The sequence below is a fragment of the Labeo rohita genome, chromosome 1 (assembly GCF_022985175.1).
Source record: "Labeo rohita strain BAU-BD-2019 chromosome 1, IGBB_LRoh.1.0, whole genome shotgun sequence".
Lineage (NCBI taxonomy): Eukaryota > Metazoa > Chordata > Actinopteri > Cypriniformes > Cyprinidae > Labeo > Labeo rohita.
This window is the reverse complement of record NC_066869.1, coordinates 33,778,637-33,798,904: the sequence shown is the minus strand read 5'-3', so window position 1 is coordinate 33,798,904 and position 20,268 is coordinate 33,778,637. Positions and strand designations below refer to the sequence as shown.

The following is a 20,268-nucleotide window of genomic DNA, read 5'->3' as shown; positions in this document are numbered from 1 at the left end:
AGAATATTCTCAGCAAATATTGATTATTCTATTAATCAAATGATGTAATTATTTTAATTGCAAATTCTACTAATGAAATAAAAACAAAAATGTGTGCGTCTAACCCTTCAGTCTTCTAAATGTGAGTGTAGTGAGAACTACAGAAAGCAGAAGGGCTCTATTTGGGGACCAGATACAGTATAATGACCTGCTGCACTGCCATCACCTGGGGAATTAATTAAGGCAAGAAGAAGAGAGAACAGAACAAGGGAGAGAATGAAACAGCATGTACATGTGTACTCCACAAAGCCATTATTTGCAGTAAAGATAGCATTTACGGTGAAGCTAAAGGATAGCTGCTGACTTATCAAAGGGCACAAGTGTAACTATACTGAATCTCTAAGTACACATCATTTAGATTTGCTTTTGTTTGGCTACTACAGATAACTGTCAGAGGCTGGTGGATTAGTGAAAGCGCACGCTGGAATAATACGAGGTCACGAGTCTCATTTCGCAGTTGATGTCATTAACTCCTAGTCTCCTCTTACAGAAACACAGACACTAAACACTAATGAAGTGGCCCATCACCTCTCTTCACACACACTTCAGTCGGAAGTCAACTCAATTACACTCCATCACTTCAAGATCAAGTAAAAGCTAACAAAAAAGAGCAAAAGAGAGAAAAAGAGAACAATGACCTCGTTCTATCACATCCGAAAGATCTGGCCTTGTGGCCCGGTCTCTTCCACATTTCATTTCTAATAAAGAAAGACTCTCATTAAAGAAGGAAGTCACTCCCTCTCTCTAAATCTGTCCTTTCTTTTCTCCCTCGCAGGTATCGGCCGCCATCGTACAGTTGTTACCGGAAAAATCTTTTCCGTATTAGGGATCCTATTAGAAAGAGAACACTAAAAGATAATTGGATTTCCAGTGGTTATCTCTGTGTCCGTCAGGACCCTGCTGTCCCTGTAATCTCACTCTCAAGGGGTAAAAGATAACTCAATCCCAGAGTGGATGGATGAGTGTGTGTGTGTGTGTGTGTGTGTGAGACAGAAAGAAAGGAGGGGAGCGGGGGAGTGTATAAAAGCATATGTTATCCATCTACGTAATAAAAATGTGTCTAAATCACTGGTATCCACCATCATCTCTTCTGGTGGATTTGAACCCTGACAGGGAACAAACATAAATTTATTTTTATTTCCTAAATAATTCACCAACTAGAGAATGCACTGGAACAAAGGCCGTATTCAATGCTGCCACCTTTCTCTTAAGACCCATTCCTCAAATGAACAATATACTATTGCAGACTGCGCTTCACATACAAACGCCCTGTTGTTGAATAATGTTCAATAAATTTTAGTGTTTTCAGCTCTGCAGTTGGTTTGATTTGTTCTGAAACAGACATTAAACTGTTACAGTGTTGCATTTTCACCCTTGTTCAATTTGCAGCGCCTCACAGATACCTTCTCCAATGACCTATCAGGGATGTGTCATTGTTATCATATGGATAATAGCAGTGTTTTGGTTTTTGAATAGGACTGCATTCTCCCCAAAGGCAGAAGCTCTGTAGTTTGCATGAAATCCTACAAGATTCGAGTGTGACTGGTATTCATATATGCCTACTAAGGAGAAAACACATCTGAAACAAATCCTCCTTATACGCTAAGATTGAAACACTGTAAAACATTATCTACAGGGCTCTACGCTTGCTTTTCTTTTCAGGAGCACTTGTGCTCCTAACTTAAAAAATAGGAGTAAGAACAGAATAAGAATAAGTTACCAATTAAATGAAATCAGTATTAACAAAATTCATTTGTAGAGGTGGCACAGAAGAACACAAAAGTGGCTTGTATATAGAAATATAGAAATATTAATGATTTGAACTGAAAAGATACTTTAAAAACTAAAACTGGTAGTAGATGGCGGCAAGTCACTGATTTAATTACTGAATCATTCATTCATTTGATTCGCTCGAACGGCTGATTCATTCAGGAATAAAGCAAGTGACTGTCTTTAAGAATGGAAAATTGAATCGCGACTCACTAGATTCGTTTAAAAACGCACATTCATTCATAAACGAAACACAACTTTTACTAAAACAGAAGGGCCTGCTGTCAGCACTGACAACCCGTTGAAATAAACAGGATCTATTCCTGATTACATTATAACATTAGGTATATAATTGATATAGACAATTTTTGAGTTTTCATGAAAGTTGTCCTAAAAACAAAACAATACCCATTCTTATCTTAGGACAACTTTGATTAACTTTTCTGATCCACTTCAAATGTTGACTACTGTATATCAGGCATATAAGGGATGGAATTTAGACTGAGATTAAACCTATCACTATTATATCAGTCTGTGATAGTACCCTCATTTTTGTTTTCATTCATTCTTTCATTTGTTAGTTTGTTTTATTCACCTTTTAATTCTGATTGATATACTTTTATATACTATAATACACTAGAAAGTTAACAAAGTTCTAAATCCGGAAAGAAGCCATATCAGGCACTAAAACAGTAAAGAAACTGGTGCAGAAAAAAATAGCTCTAGTTGCATTATTCAATAAATGAAATAAAATGAGAAGTGATGTGGAAAAAATAATATACCATAATTACAGACATTTCTACCTGGGCAGGATTCAATTTCTCAGAGGACCCTTGAGTTTTTCAAAAAAAACAGTAGGTAATTTTCTCCATCATTTTTACATAGGTTGTATGAGAAAAACACAGATGTGACACACAAATTTACCTGACCTTCTCATGGAAAACTAGGCCTGTTCGAATATTGCTAAGAGTCATGATTGTTAATCACAGACAGCTAACAGTTAAATTATCCTCATTCTGAATGTAGTCAAGGCTACCGCATTAGACACACAGCAATTCATGAATGAAACGATGTTAAGAAACTAAAAGCAAACTTCTCTATCCATTCTGGTTCTCATATGTCTCATATTTCATGTTGTTCCCTTAAACATCCAAATCCTGTGTAAACTGCTCTTCAGGATGGAAAGGGAGTGTGATCCCCACGGGGGCATCTTTCACTGGCCTGTTATTTTTATTGTGGCCGTGCAAAATGAAACCGGTGGCTCAGAGAAGATGGCAAGAGCCGGAATGGAGGAAAATCAATACGGCAATATCAGTGCTGCACTTATCGGAGGCTCACTGCTTTTCAGGGGTCACAGAGGAGCAACTATATCTAAGTGAGGGATTCAATACCGAGATGGATTCTTACGAAATCGGTGCTGTGACTGAGAAGCCATATTGTGAGAAACAAAATACATCTACAAACTTTCAGAAATTGATAAATAATACAACTTTGACAACAATTTCCCTAGATGCATCCAGTTTGTTTTTTCAGTGAAATTTCTGTAAACAATTCAGGGATTTTGCACAGACATACTGGCTATTGTATAGGAGATAAACCCACAGTTTGGCAAGCATTGGCTTAAAGGGTGAATTCACCCAGAATTGAAAATTCTGTTATTAATTACTCACCCACATGTCATTACAAACCCTTAAGACCTCCGTTCAGATTTGGAACACAAATTAAGATATTTTTGATGAAATCCAAGAGCTTTCTGACCCTGTATATACAACTACAACATTCAAGGCCCAGAAAGGTATAGGACATTGTTAAAACACTCCATGTGACATCAGTGGTTAAACTCTAATGTTATGAAGCATGGCAGAGACTAACAGAAAAGAAGAAATTGTTGAATAAAGTCGCTATTTTTCCCTACATTCTCATAGCTTCATAAAAAAAAAAAAAAAAAAAAAAAAGTTTGAACCTTTGATGTCTCATGGACTATTTTAACCATGTCCTTACTACCTTTCTGGGCCTTTAACGTGGTAGTTGCATCGCTGCCTATGCAGGGTCAGAAAGCTCTCGGATTTCATCAAAAATATCTTAATTTGTGTTCTAAAGATGAACGAAGATCTTATGGGTTTGGAACAACATTAATGACAGAATTTTCATTTTGGGGTGTCCTATCCCTTTAAACACTGACATCTTTTAGAAAAACCAAGGCATTTATCAAAGTGTGATCCATAACCATCACAAATAACTGTTACCCAGCTATCCATGCCCTATTTCCCTTTACAAATTACTGTACATGAAATGAGAAAAACATTTTCAGCCATTTTTTTCTCTCTTATTAAAGTACAGTTTGGGTCACTGAAGCATCAAAGCATATGGCTTTCATCATGAAGCACTTCAGATTTTAAACTCTGAGTGACAAAAAAATGGCATAATTGCACCAGACAGTGCTGGTCCAAATCATGTGAATAACCCTGTTCCACAGAGAACAGCATTATGGGGATTTCAAGCTGAGGATTAAATAGTACGGCATTGTTTTAGTCATGTAATGTTGAATGCATATTTTCACCTCATTTAAAAATATATTTAGCTGAATACTGTAAAATAGCATTTTTTGGCATCCATATAATGTGCCTGACATTGATAATCTGTGCATTTTTTCTGCATTTGGCAGAATATCCAGCACTATTTGTGAGAATAATACACTCTCCACCGTGCTGTGAGTGAGGCTGGAAAAGCAGAAAGAATCGGACCAGAGGGGCCAATTAGAGTGAAAAAGGAAAGCTAAGCACGTCCCCAGAGTGCGGCCGTCTTCAACTGAGCGTCTGGGAGAATTTGGCCAATCCAGGGAATTTGGGGCAGTGGGAATGATGAGGAAGGGTGTTCCGAGGTTCCCTCTAAATGTCACCGTGAGGTAAGGAAGCTTGTTTAAGCAGAGTATATTCAACCAATACTGCCAGCTCTCATCTGTTTTACAGGGTACATGCCTGTAGGCCCTCTATAGCATTGAGTGTTACTGCTGGAATGGCTGCGTTATTAAATCTGGTGTCATTTGTGAACACATGGTTACCAGCAGCGTATATGATCTACTAACTCTTGTATTAATACAAGAAGATCATGACTTCTGAAAGATCATTGAAGAAGACTGGAGTTTTGGCTTCTAAAAATTCTGCTTTGCCATCACAGGAATAAATTATATTTCACATTAAAGCTGCAAGAAGTGTTGAAAGGGCCCTCGCACTCAGGCTCACCACCACCCGGTGGCTTTAGGAAAACAGCAAACAGTGGGCAATATGCATTTAAAGTAGTAAATATAGAAGGAATATGTCAAAGTCATTTATATGTGCCAAACCTCCTTCTACCAGGTGGTGGTGCTATGACTACAACTGGATATTGGCATGTAGATGTCTTCAGGCCAGCACTTTTATAAAACACATGAAGTTTGGTGCAGGTTGAACATGGCATGTTTAAGTTATTGTAAAACAAGCCATTTACTGTTGCCAGCATGTGGCGCTATGATTATAACTGCATATTGGCCTCTAGATGTGTTCAGGCCAGGACTCTTATCGAATGTGTAAAGTTTGGGGCAGATCAGACATTGTGTGGTTGAGCTACAACACCTTCTATTCCCATGGCGCAACATCAAACTTTGTCGGGCCACCACGGACACACCCTTTAATGAAAACTCAAGATCTTCGCAATTTAACACTGCAAAGGCCTGTAGAGTACACTGACTAAATATAATGTTGATGTCATTAAATCTCTATGAGGAGTTCGTTCGAGAATAAAACATGTCACTTCCTGTTGCCAACAGGCGGCGCTGTGACTATAACTGAATATGGGCATGGGCATGGACATGTGTTCACAACAGGACTCTTATCAAACATGTGGGGCAGTTTGGGGCAGATCAGACATCTTATGTCTGAATTATAACAACTTCCCTTTTCATGGCAAAACATCAAAGTTTTTCAGGACGCCACGGACACGACCTTCAACGAAAACTCAAGATCTTTGCAATTTAACGTCACAAAGGGCTTTAGATTAGACTTACTAAATGTGGTGTTGATCTAGTTACATTTCTAGGAGAAATTAGTTTAAATACCACACCTGAAAAATCCTGTTGGGTTTCGGAATTTGTACCAAGGGACTTTTTTGTAGGTACTGGTGTTACATGTGTCTAGCGAATGTGAAACATAGCTCGAGGGGCACTTCGTTGAAATTTTATAGGTGGCGCTATCAATCCATTTTGCCATACCCACTTCTGAAACCCATATCAGATGTAAATTTTCACCACTTTTGGCGCACGCAAAGTTTAATGAGATTTCGAGCATGTTTAGGCTCTCAAAAATACGATTAATTTTGGAGAAGACGAAGAATCTGAGCAATTGCAACAGGGTCCTTGCTCCATTGGTGCTCAGGCCCTAAATATATTAAAACAGAAAAACACTGTTTTAAACTGTAATAATATATCAGAATATTACTGTAAAGTTCTACTATGTGCGCCTTGCACTCTTAAAAATCAAGGTTCTTTATTGGAATTGATGGGTCCATGAAGAACCTTGAAAATCTATGGAACCTTGCAAATGCAGAAAAGGTTCTTTATAGTGGAAAAAGGTTCTTTAGATTTTTTAAAATGTTCTTCAAAATGGTTCATTTAAGAACTGTTCACTGAAAGGTTCTTTGGGAAGCCAAAATTTGGTTCTTTGATGGCATCATTGTAAAAAAAAACAACCCTTTGGAGCCTTTATTTTTAACAGTTTGGGGGAAGAAAATAGACAAAAAAAGTATCAATCTTATTAAACCCAATGATTTTAATGGTAGCATATATAAAGTCTTATTAATGCGTCATACACAACATGCGGTTTACTAAATGAGTCATTTGAAAAATTGAGTGAGGAAGTCTGATTCAGTCCAAAACTCAGAGTTATGACTCCTATGTCTAAGTTAGTCTGATTCAGACTTATTTGCTCACCGGTTCAACTGATTAGTGTGTGAGCATCTGTCAAACTGAGTAGCTTGTTTCCAACTCTATATTTACTTTTGCATATTCTGGATTGTAGAAAGCTGTATTTTGCAGATTCAGCAGTGGGACAATACCACTTTTGAATGAAGGTACAAGAAACACTATCTGTTGCTTACAATTAAGAAATATCCAATTCTGCTCTTGCAGTGGCGAATATAAAGTGATTCTGATTCTTTGAGCTGATAATGACAGCTAGACGATTAAGTGAACGAGTGAGAACTCCTTTGTTTTCTAAAAACAGTGAGACATGGGGTGAAGCGTTTGAGGGGAGCTGCCAAAATAAGCGTACAGGCCCAATCCCATACAAAACATGACCCTAACTAAGCAGACTACTGCAGGACCTTTCACAGACATGATACACGATCGCTTTCTCTGATTTTACATGTTTACTTTTAATACTGTCCTTCAAATGTTTTCCTGTCTTAGTCTCAGTTCAGAGACCCTGCCTTGAACCTTTCTGAAAGCATAACATTTTACAACTGGAGGGTGGGAGATGTTGAACAGAGCAGAGCCCACTCCCCCTTTATACTGTCACATCCTGCTCCAGTGCCAGACAGAACCAGAGGGAGGGATGGGAAACGAAAGGAAGAAAGAAATGAAGGTGCTGTATTCCTGTCACTGGTGAAATTCTCCCACAAAGGGAGCACAACAGGCAGAACATGAGTCCAAAGGGAATCGTGAGGAAAAAAAGAAGCAGGTAGACAGAAATGGAGAATGATGGAAGGAATGAGAAAGCGAGACTGCAGTGATAAAAGAGGTGATGTGTGTGCGTGTTTGGCGGGGCAGCGGTGGAGGAATGCCCCATGGCTGTGCTATAAGGAATAAATCAACTGTGCTGCTATGTTTTGGTAAGATACATGCCAAATGCAATCTTTGTAGCCAAAGCTTGAAACCTTCTTCCATATAAGTTGTGTTTGAAAAGAAAACATTTGTTCTCCTTCACGTCAGCAGCCTCTTAGTTCCGACAGACAAAACTTTCTTTTTTTAATATCCTCACAGGGACTTAACAATTTCATTAAATCTTACAACAGTTTTTAAAAATTGTAAATCAACTCTGAAACAGAATATATCTGCATAAAGTGAAAGTGGCTTGTTTGTACAGTATGTCAAGAAAATTTAGCTATTGCTTCACTCAGCTGCAAGTCTTCAAGATCTTAAGAAATGACGTGACTTGGACTTTTTTTTTATTGTTAAGTTACCAAGACATATTGAAGGGGAAGTCTTTTTCATGCATTTTTTTTTTTCTGAAGGACCATGTGACACTGGAGACCGGAGTAATGGCTGCTAAAAATTCAGCTTTGCCACCACAGGAAAAAATTACATTTTAAAATATATTAAAAAAAGAAATTGATATTCTGGATTAAAAAGATATTTTAAACTAGAATAATATTACATCAGCTTTTATTCTATTTTCAAAAAAATAATTGCAGCTTGGTGAGCATAAGAGACTTCTAATAAAAAAAAAACACATTTGAACAGTTTAAATGTCCAATAATTTGCATCACAGCTGTAAGTGTATTAGATTGTCACTTTAGAGTGGTATTCTCATTTTAGATATCGGTTGATAGGACAATACCCTGTAAAATGCAACATGAGCTATCAATATTTTTGGCCCATTTAGTAGTGCAGGAAACACAGACAGATTATTCACAGGGTGTACATCAAGCTATTTAAGGAGGTCTTTAACTATTGAAAACTTTGAGGAGTGCCATTGCTTACAGACAAGAACTCTCCTAGACTGATGCTGATACTGGGTGTGTGTGAGGGTGTGTGTGTGAGTGTGCTCACCTCAAACTCTGCGTGTTTGTGGATGTCCTCTGCTCTCTGGCGGCTCAGAATGAACTCGGCCTCATTAGCAACACGCACCAGATGGTCCTTCATGGTGTGGCTCAGCAGTCTGTGCATCAAAATCACATTGAACATTAGTTCATTCTTGACATCACACATTATGTCTGAATTCTTTCAATGAAGCAGTTTATGTTGGTAACATAACTGAATTCAATTACTGGATTTTATACAGATCTGACTGAACTAAATCGCACACATTTTCACATTTATTAACCCTCTGGGGTCTGCGGGTGTATTGCATTGACCATAAGAGATGCAAAAAAACATATTTACAGAAACATCCCTTAAAGAACTTGAATCAAGAAATACTGATAAGCCCCAGTAACTATTTTTATATTATGTCTGACATTATTAACCAGTAAGGCTGCACAATACTGGGTAAAAAAAAAAAATGTAAAAGGTAAAATGTGAAAAGAGATTCAAGCATTGACTGATGCACTGATGCTTGTTCTGAACAGTTAAACTGAGCACTGTTCTTCAGAAGAATCCTCCAGGTTCTACAGACTCTTCAGTTTTTCAGCATCTTTTGCATATTTGAACCTATTCCAGTAGTGATGGTTGATTTTGAGATCCGTCTTTTCACACTAAGGACAATTGAGGGAGTCAAACACAACTATTATAAAAGGGTAAAACATTCACTGATGCTCCAGAAGGAAGAGCTGGGGGGTGAAAACTTTTTGAATTTAAAGATCAAGGTAAATTGTACTTAATTTGTCTTCCAGGAAACATGCAAGTATCTTCTGTTGCTTCTGAAGCGCAGTACTAAACGGAAAAAAATATATATACTTCAACAAAATAGGAAAAATTTGGACATCTTCATCCTGTTCAAAAGTTTTCACCCCCCAGCTCTTAATGCATCGTGTTTCCTTCTGGAGCATCAGTGAATGTTTTAGCCTTTTATAATAGTTGTGTTTGAGTTCCTCAGTTTTCCTTAGTGTGAAAAGATGGATCTCAAAATCAACCATCACTGCTGGAAAGGGTTCAAATATGCAAAAGATGCTGAAAAACTGAAGAATCTGTAGGACCTGAAGGATTTTTCTGAAGAACAGTGCTCAATTTAACTGTTTAGAACAAACAAGTGACTCATGAACAACCACCACAAAGCAAAAAAAACAGTCGTAGATCATCCAGGTAACCACACACAGTGTTAAGAGCCAAGGGGGTTATTTTAATAATTTCAGCTACTTTTTTGGTCTTGATGTAAACATCTTTAATGTATAATCTTACTCAGGACAGTACTAAATAAAAAATAAGATGCATTTTGTATCATCTCTCTTATTGTGTTAAAATTATTCACATTTTCACAGATTCAGCAAGGGGTTCCCAAACTTTTGCATAAAACTGTATTTCAAAACTCTGACTTTATTCTCGCAATTATTTCTCACAATTCTGATAAAAAAAATAAAATAAATTACCTTTATTTTCATTCTCTCTTTTCCCCTCGGCTCAGAATCATTTTTTTTTGTGAGTTTATAACCCACACTTCTAGCTTTTTTCCCCCTCAGAATTAACAAACTCGTATTGTTAAGTTAAATCAAGTCCGAACTAGCAGATATAAACTTGCATTTGCAAGAAAAATAGGTCTGTTATGCATCTTGTTATAGATTTAAATAATATTTCATGCTGTAACTGTAGGGCTAATACAATATGTTCCCTATGAACTGCATGTGAATATTATGTAGACCTAGTGTTTAAATCAAATGTATGATTTAAAAGCAGAGTAATCATATCAGGTTTCACCCACAGTCTGTCTGTTTAAATGTCTGCGTTTGGCTTCAAATGGCGTCTTTGACGACAGCATTCTATAAAAATGATTTGCATTCTGATTCTGACATCCAAAGACACAAAAATACATATTTTCTCTTATTCCATGGATTTTACTCGTTTCCCTCCACTTGTTTCCAGTGCCACAATAATGCGTGTGCAGCTGCAAGTGATATAACTGTGAGGTCTACTCAAAATTGGTCTATTGTGATGAAAAAAATACAGGGATTTATTTGGAAAGAATGAATATTCTTGATTTAGCAGGGTGATTCTGTTGGTGAGTGCATCTGTATAGAAATAATAGGAAAACATATTAAAAAGTAATTTTAACTCATAAGATATTGGTGAGTGTTAAATCCTTTTAGTGCTGTATGATTTGGGAAAAAAAATTTGGTTGTTCATACTTTTTACAAGAACCAACTCAAACTTCTTTCAGTAACCATTACAGAAACCTTTTTTCACTTGGGTTTTCCAATTCAACCAATTCAAAAATGACAAAATAATTTATTATTATTATTTTATTGTTTTTAAGAAATAAAAATAGAAAACAAAATAAAAATATATTGAAATAACTTCATTTTTAGTGGCAAACTTGGCACTGTGTGCTCATTTAAATGCATGTGGGCCCTGATGTCAGTGTGTCTGAACGTCTCAATTTACTGTAAATGAACAAAGCCATTCTTAGACGCTAAAATAAACGCATTAAGCCAATATTGATTTTAATTTAAAAATATTGTGCAGCCCTACTAACCTAAAAGGTTTGTTTGCTGCAAGTGAATTTATGCATGACAACATTACAATGTACAGCACTGTAGATATCCTACATAAGCAGATAAACATTCACCATCAGCAGATACAATAAATATTGATGTTAATAATAGTAATAACAACAATAACTTCTGCTAATATCAGCAAGAAATTATGTTGTGTTGGTAAATCACATTGTATATCACTTGACATAATGTTCACAAAATAGCCTACAAAATAGCAAAATTGAGGACCTCTCCTAAGTGTTAATCTGTGAAATCAATTTTACTGATTTAATAACACAGTTGTTAGGCCATCAAAGTGTCAATAGTGCGCTAAACCAACTTAACAACGTAAAACAACCAGAAAATCATATTTAGCACGGCAGCTAAAACCACCCCCACTAAAAACAACCAGCGATTGATTTGTAAATGATACGCATCTAACAAGATACGGATGCAGGGGGTGTGGAGAAGGGGGCACATCTCACCCCGGCTCATGTTTCTACATATGTAAGAACAGCCTTCTTTGGATAAACATACACACACACGCACACTGCTTCTTATCACAGGGCATCTGATGATTACAGGGGTTGATGGGAGATCAGATGAATCCTGCTTCTACTGCTACTGTTTGTCAGCCCTCATCAAAACCCGAAGCTGTTCTGTCCATCTCAGAGTCTTGTTTGTGAATCAGCATTGTTTTTTCTGTCCGTGGTGCCCTGGGTTAGCACAGACGGCGAGGAACCTGATCTTGAAACAGCACATTTACACCCCGGGCAGATTTGTGAACAACACAAGCCGTGGCCTAATAAAACATTGCCCCTCGGGACAGAGACGAGTCTCTCAGCAGGTCAGGAGGCTCAGGCCTCTGCAAAGTGGAAGAATAACAGGCGGAGGGTGGAGGGCTGAAACTCGAGCCTGGTGTTTCAGCGGCGGGCAGCGGGGGAGCGGACGTGCCAGGGACTCTGCAGTGACCCTCTCCCACCCCTCTCACCCCGACTGCCATCAATAACAGCCCGCTCTCTGTGACTGCCCTTCTCTCTATCACCCTTTTGCTTTCCTGCCTTTCTTTATCTGTTTTTACTTACTTTATGGTATGACTGTCTATAGAAGCAAACAATACAAAAAATAAATCTCTAAATGAACACATGGTAGAACATACCATGATAATATCATGTTTGCGCTTGGTTATATTCTATAGCTACAGTATATTATTACATTACATAATTAATATGTTACATTATAAGCGTAAATAGTTTTCACTGCTTGTAGCCGTTTTCGTAAAGTGTGTTAACGAATTTGACGAAATTCATGGGAAAAATGGACATGAGGCTATATCTTCACAATGCTTTAGCGGATTCAGACCAAACTTGGTATGTGTTATACCTAAAGGGCACATGAGTAGCTTCGGCACAGCGCCATCAACTTGTCAAAAGACATAAAAATGTAACACTTGTGTTTATAATTTCTAACCAGTTTGACCAAAAATCTTGTTAGATTTGGAGCGAATCAAACGATACCAAATTTTCCAATGTCAGTCATTTTAAGCATGGACCATTTAGAATTTTGTAGTAAATTGCTGTATTTTTGTAAACGCTTTACCGTATTAATAATAATAATAATACCTTACATTTATATAGCGCTTTTCGGGGCACTCAAAGCACTTTACATAGAAGAGGGAATCTCCTCAACCACCACCAGTACGCAGCATCCACCTGGATGATGCAACATCAGCCATATTGCGCCAGAATGCCCACCACACACCAGCTTATTGGTGGAGAGCAGATGTGAGTGATGAAGCCAATCAGAATATGGGGATGATTAGGAGGCCATGATGGTCAGAGGCCAATGGGCAAATTTGACCAGGATGTTGTGAATCTTATGAATCCTATAGAATCGCTTGTGGAAAAGTTATGACATTTGCTGCATGAATGGAGTACAATCTCATTATTAACCACACCAAATTTGGAGTCTGTAACTCAAACTCTCTAGCACCACCAACAGATCAAATTTGCACTCATTTTTCTGCTTTGAAACGAAGTGTCCAAAAGCAAAAGTATATTTTCCTCTGATTCCTTGGTTCATACAATTTTTGAACTTTTTTTACTCATCCTAGATAGTTCGCCCAATTTTCACCAACATTGTTTCAGATCATCTTCAGAGCACTGTCAACCATTTTCATAAAGCAAGTTTTGTTTGAAGTGGACATGAGGTTATATCTGTGCAACATCATAAAAAAACTATCATTTCATGATTTCTTTCATAATTTTTAAGAGGTTTCTAATCATTATATCAGTATAATTTTTTGACTCTATGCTCTAAAATATTTTAAATTATAATAATAAAATATAAAATGAAAAGAGGTCAGGGCATGTTTAAAGCACTTTTTTTTTTTTTTTTTTTTACATATTTTTGAAAGATTTAATGAATCTGTACCAAAATATTAGAATCACATCATTGATCCATCAAAGTTGATTTATCACCTAATATAATCACTGCACTGCCATAGTTCTTGTTTTACTTTTTTTCCCTTTTGGGCTTAGTAAGCATCTAAACAATGTTACAAATTCCAATATTAAAATAAACTTGACTTTGAAAGCACTGTAACTACCCTAGTGAAAAATAAATATACTAAAATGTATTTAAAATACATTAATTACATGCTAAGTATACTACGAATACATTTACATATTATGTACTTAATAAAAATACCCTGCAATTGCACTTTTAGTATTCTTGACCAGTATACTTGAAGTTTGCTAAATTGGAACAACTAATTTTGTACTTAATGCACTTTAATTGTGTGGAAGTAGAGCCAAAGTCCAACTAAAGGTATGCTTAAGTATATTTGACTGTGCTAAAGTGGAACTACTGCAAGTATGCTTGAAGTATATTTTGCATTTAAAGACCGATATTATTTAAAGATCATACGATTTTCATCAAAAGTGACATTAAAACATATTTTAGGCTTAATATTAAGAAATGTGCATTGTGCACAAGTAGTACTCCAAATAAAGTTTAATAATAATTTTTATATCAGTAGGTCTCGAGTAATTTGTCAGTAAATATGTTAACAAACTTAAACTATACTTAGTATACAATAAACGCATTTTAAATCTATTACTGTTTTACTAAGGTAATTCAGCACTGATCCTCTTAATTTTAAAGCAGTAGGCATTATAATGACATATTTATTGTGCACTTTTACAGCTATGATTACACTGATATCTCTATGGCAGGTGCTGGTGTGCCAGATGTTGTCTAAACCCTGACCCTGCTTTCCAAAAGAAAAGCATGCGTTTGAAAAAGAGCTGTAAAGATGGCCAGCAGTAAAGGTGGAGAAGCCTCAGTGCATCACTGCATTCATTAGCATTTCTGGAGCGCTCATCAGCACGGCAGCATTCATTAACATGAATTTCCATTGCTAACACAGAAATGAGAGCCATCTGAAAGATCTAAGGGCTTGAAATTGAAGACAGATCTTTCCATCCCAAAGGGAGTCTGAGTAAAAGAGTCCAACAGATGAGACATAAACCCGTCTGAAAACAGCAAGATACGAGAAAGATTTCCCAAGAGGTGGGCGAGAAACTAAGGCGCTGCTGCCCTCTCAGAAAGCCTCTCTGAAACACATGGGAACCCACGAGAACAAGCCAAGTTATTGACAGACGCCTTGAACTCCAGGTCACCCTGTTGATCCCCTTTCCACATTACATTGATTTCCTCCCAAATAGAATCTGATTGTACACACGCGACGTAGCGTTGTAGGTCTGGAGATAATGAGGAGGCTGCTAACAAAGGGTCAGAGGACGGGATTAGATAATTACCTGCCCTCGTTCACAAGCTCGATGAAAGCCAAGCCTGCGTTCTTCTGGATGGAATTCTGCCACTCCTGTGGAGAGAAATAAGAGTCTTTACACTCAATGCATACAAAGAGAAAAAAGGAAGGTTGGATTTCATCAGAATAAACATTCACATGTCAGTAATATGCTAGAAGGAAAATGAACCTATACATAAAGTTCCAGTATCATTCAGGTTTCACTTTCATTCTGTCTAGGTTCATTTTGTAATAATAACCGAATGACTGTTTACTTTATTATTCCATTGATTACCTAGTAAATAAATGAACATGAAATTCTGATTCAGTTATCTGAGAAGAAATTGTCATAAAAGAGACATGGATCTAGTACAGTTTAAGAAACTGGGTGTCAGGGGGAAAATTACAATATACAGTTGGGTAACAATATAATAACCATTTAACAGCGGAGAACTGTGCATTCCAGAGAGCCACAATATCTTTTAGATACACTACTTGTAGATGTTTTTTATTGGCTTTATTTTTTGTTTAATTCATATTTTTTGTTTATGTTTTTAGAATATGGTTCCATTTAGTAAATATGAATTAACAATAAAAAATGCTTGTAAAGCATATCTTAATCTCAGTTCATATTAACTTCAACATTTACTAATGCATTTAAAAAAAGTTATATATGTTAATATTAATTAATGATCATGCGCTAATGTGAGTTAACAACGAACCGTTGTAGTTTTATTACTTAGCATTAATAAAGATTAATAAATACTGTAACAAATGCACTGCTTATTGTTCAGTAACGCATTAATTAACATTAACTAATGAATCCTATTGTAAAGTGTTACCAATTTTTCATACATTTTTCATGTAAACACTGAAACTGGATAATTTATTTTTAAGGTAACACTTTACAGTAAGGTGTTATTTGTTACTGTTAACTAACATGAACAAACAATGAACAATATATTTATTACATTATTTATTCATCTTTGTTAATGTTAGTTAATAAAAATACAGTCGTTCATTGTTTGTTAATGTTAGTTCACAGTGTATTAATGCTAACAAACAACTTGTGATTTTAATAATGCGTTAGTAAATGCTGAAATTAGCATTATCTAAGATTAATAAATGCTGTAGAAATATTGTTCATTCTTAGATCATGTACAGTAGTTAACTAATGAACCTTATTGTAAAGTGTTACCGTACAAGGTTACCAATTTTTTATATGTTTTACACTTGAAAAATAGAAATAAAATGATAAAATAAATACCATTAAATTTCATACTTATTCAGAATAATACATAAATTAAATAATTATTGTCAAAAGTATTTTTTTTCCAAAACAAAATAAAAATCTCACTGAAAAAAAGGTTGCTTTTAATATTTTCTCAAGTTACTGTATTTGTTTGCAATGAGAGAGCAGTATAACTTAAAAGCATGCTTTTTAAAAATAAAAATGAAGAAAATAGCAGATTTTTAAAGTTGTGTCATAGCTGTAGTTTTGGCTAATATTATTATAAATTATTACATTTTTATAGAAATGTATTATGCTTAAAATTAGCTTAAGCAAACAAAAAGGTAATTTCAGTTCAGAAAAGTTTAGTTTTAATTTCATTTCCATCACACAATGCGCTTAAACAACAAATTATTTGAGATTTGGTGGAGATTTTTAGAGGAAAAAGGGTAACACTTTACAATAAGGTTACATTAGTTATTGTTAGTTAATGTATTAACAAAAATAAACAAATGAACAATAAATTTATTACAGTATTTATTAATCTTTGCTAATGATAGTTAATGAAAATACAGTCTTTTGATTTTAATAATGCATTAGTACATGTTGAAATTAGCATTAACTAAGAATAATAAATGTAGACAATTAAAGTATTGTTCATTCTTAGTTCATGTTAACTTAAGTAGTTAACTAATGTACCTTATTGTAAAATGTTACCAAAAAAAGCTGCATGAGTATGTGCATCCACCACAGATGCTAGAGGTGAAACAGAAGCTGTTTCTATCATCATCAAACTCTGTTCAAAGAAAGAGATCACTAGGGGGAGGAAGGAAAAATTCATAACGGTCATCTAACATGTTTATATCGTATCCTCAATGTCCAAGATTGCATTTAAATAAGCACACCGCTCACAAACTTTAACAGGTCTCACCCGGTTGTTGTAAAAGGTGTTAGTCTAAACAACTCCAGAAACCACAGCTTTCAGTGATGTTTAATAGCCTAGGAGCGAGACCGAATCACTGACGTTTTTCACAGCTGCGCCAACCTTTCAACACTTCCCTGTGATCGTCTCAAGAATAATAATAACAACCAGGTCATGAGTATGTACAAAGTCGCTCGTGTATTCTCGAGGGCTCTTTTCACAGGGAGACTGTATCACGGAGACAGGAGCGTAACGGTCCGACCCTAATGTCTCATTTGTTTCGGCCAACGGAGAGTGCTTCTAGGTTGAGGTGCTACGCAAGCAATAGTTTTCATAATGATGATGATTTATTTTAATCCCCTGCCCATTCCTAGGGTCATAAAATGAAAATGAAACAGAGCAAATGTACATGATTATAAAAAAGGAAATATTTCACCGTCCTGCGGGAGATGAAGAAAAGTGAGGCTGAAACCAAAATAAACAAGAATTTAAAATGGCAATTACTGTATGTTTTTATCTATTCCAGAAGCTTTGTTCATTAGCACAGCTTTATAAAACTTTGGTATTGCCAGCATTCAAATATTTGAGTAACCATATTCAAGTAAATCTAATAAATTCTGGGCCTTGCTGTCTATGCAGGGTCAGAAAGCTCTCGGATTTCATCAAGAATATCTTAATTTGTGTTTTGAGGAGGACCAAAGGTCTTACGAGTTTGGAACAACATGAAGGTGAGTAATTAAAACTTTCATGTTTGGGTGAACTATCCCTTTAAGAATTGACTGTGCACTTTACACAGGGTTGGTGGAATATGAAAGGTGAAGGGTGAAGTTGAGAATTTGGGACAGGACAGAGGGATAAATGTTTTTAATTCAAGCAGCTAAAGTTCAGAACATCAACACATCAGGAGCTGTCATCAACCAAACACACAAATACATTTTGGCTACAAAGATAAATGAATGTTCGATGGGTGAGGGAAAGGCATTATTCTTTAATTAAAGGAAGCAATGACCCCAATCAGAAAGCCTTAACGATCAGTGCTGTGTGTTGGGGACAAGGCTGACGGTTATTGGATTTCAACCAGTCATTTTGATAGGACCCTGATACGGTTTTATGGTATCCAATGCTGTTTCCATTCTGACCTGATGAGAGGATACAGGCAGCCATTTGTGACCTTTCAACTCTGACCCTGACCTAAAAGAGAGTTGCTTCTACAACCCAGCCACCTCTGCCCCATTCCTGTCGTTACAGCAACCACTCACGCTGATCCATTCATGTCATCAAGACCAGGATTGTTTCCTAAGACATGACTTTTATCAGCCACACAAAAAGCGCCTGGGAAAGTTTGTATCGTAAAGATAAACTCGCAATGATAACCACTGTGAGTCTTACGCTCTTCATCAAGGACATTTATAATTGAGCCGTTTTCTTCAAGTGTCAATAAAACAGCAAAGACTAGAATATTGGAAACAAATCTTCAAGGTCAAATCTGTCAGTTTCACTTTTATTGAAGCTCAGATACTGCATATATGTGACCCTGGTCCACAAAACCAGTCATAAGGGTCAACTGAGATTTCTATGAATAAATAAGGTTTCCATTGATGTATGGTTTGTTAGGATAGGAGATATGAGTTTGGCTGAGATACAAATATTTGAAAATCTGGAATCTGAGGGAGCAAAAAAAATCTAAATATTGAGAAAATCTGCTTTAAAGTTGTCCAACTGAAGTTCTTAGCAATGCATATTACTAATCAAAGTTTTGATATATTTAGGGTAGGATACTTACAAATTATCTTCATGGAACATGATCTTTATTTGATATCCTAATGATTTTTGGCATAAAAGAAAAAAATGATCATTTTGACCTATACAATGTATTTTTGGCTATTGCTACAAATATACCTGTGCTACTTAAGAGTGGTTTTGTGGTCCAGGGTCACATATACGGTTGAGAGCTCATTCTGCAGATGGTACTAAAACATGGTAATGTCTAAAACATTAAAAAAGCATTTTTAAAAAATGCTGTTTTTAATGAACATCTAAACATCTAAAAGGGATTTATTTATTTCTGTATAAAGCAGAAGGAACAGCTTCCAGAAAAAAAAACCCATCTTAAAGAGGTCATAAACTGAGAAACCAAAATTGCCTTGATCTTTTGACATATGAGAGGTCATTGTACTATAAAAACATCCTGTAAGTTTCAGAACTCACAGCTTAATCTAAAAACAGCTTATATTAAAGGCTGCCTGCCAAAATGACAGATTTTGGAATGTTCTACTCTATGATGTAATAGTGTGGATATGCACTGCCTCTGCAGAAGAAAATCGACATCACTGCCTGTTTAGCCCCTACCACCAATTCGCACATAACGTTTACCAGAGAGATGAACGCGCAGGTCTACGCAAAAACCTAATAATAAAGATGTTATTTATGCATTTTAAAACTAAATCAGATTATAAAACATTATCGAAATGTAAAAAAAAAAAAAAAGAAATATTAAGAAGATAAATTAAAAAGAAAAAAATACCAGTCTAGGTGTATATGACTTTCTACTTTCAGACAAATACAATTACAGTTATATTAAAAATGACATGGTGCTTTTCAAGCGTTATAAAGTCCAATAGAGCACATCCATCCATCATAAAAAGTACTCCACATGGCTCCAAGGGGTTAAAAAAGGCCTTCAGAAGCAAATCGATGCATTTGTGTAAGAAAATATCTATACTTAAAACTTTATAAACTGCAAACTCTAGCTTCCGCTAACAGAAGATAAAGTAAGATGTTTAAGAAGAGCGAAGTGACGAATGCGGAAGCGCAGTAGAGAGAGCAAAACAAAACACCAGTCATGAATCAGAAGTACAAAATAAGGATTTGCAAAGAAAAATGCTGTTAATACTGGCCAAGAGAAGACTGTTTTTTCTTTGGTGTAAACAAAACTTTGTTTTCGCAAGACTAGCATTTTCTCACCATTTGCGACTGAAAACTACTGCGTGTGATTATGAAAAAACATTTAGGAGCACCAGCGCGACTGACGAGATCAGCATATTCATGTTTGCGCTGAGGGGAGCTTCAAAGGTTTTCTACATGTTTTTGCATCATTGAGTAATGTATTACAAACAT

The 20,268-nt window shown here is 36.0% G+C and overlaps 1 protein-coding gene across 6 annotated transcripts in view; it reads right to left on the bottom strand.

Annotated features, from left to right (window-relative positions):
- The window catches only part of lrba (LPS responsive beige-like anchor protein), a 301,281-nt gene that overhangs the window by 154,603 nt on the left and 126,410 nt on the right, over nt 1-20,268 (bottom strand). For all 6 annotated transcript variants that reach the window (XM_051123328.1, XM_051123244.1, XM_051123532.1 and 3 more), the window contains exons 34-35: nt 15,009-15,073; nt 8,612-8,720 (exon numbers count right to left, since the gene is read on the bottom strand). In XM_051123328.1, coding sequence (XP_050979285.1) covers nt 8,612-8,720; nt 15,009-15,073 — 174 coding nt within the window. The remainder of the gene's footprint in view (nt 1-8,611; nt 8,721-15,008; nt 15,074-20,268) is intronic.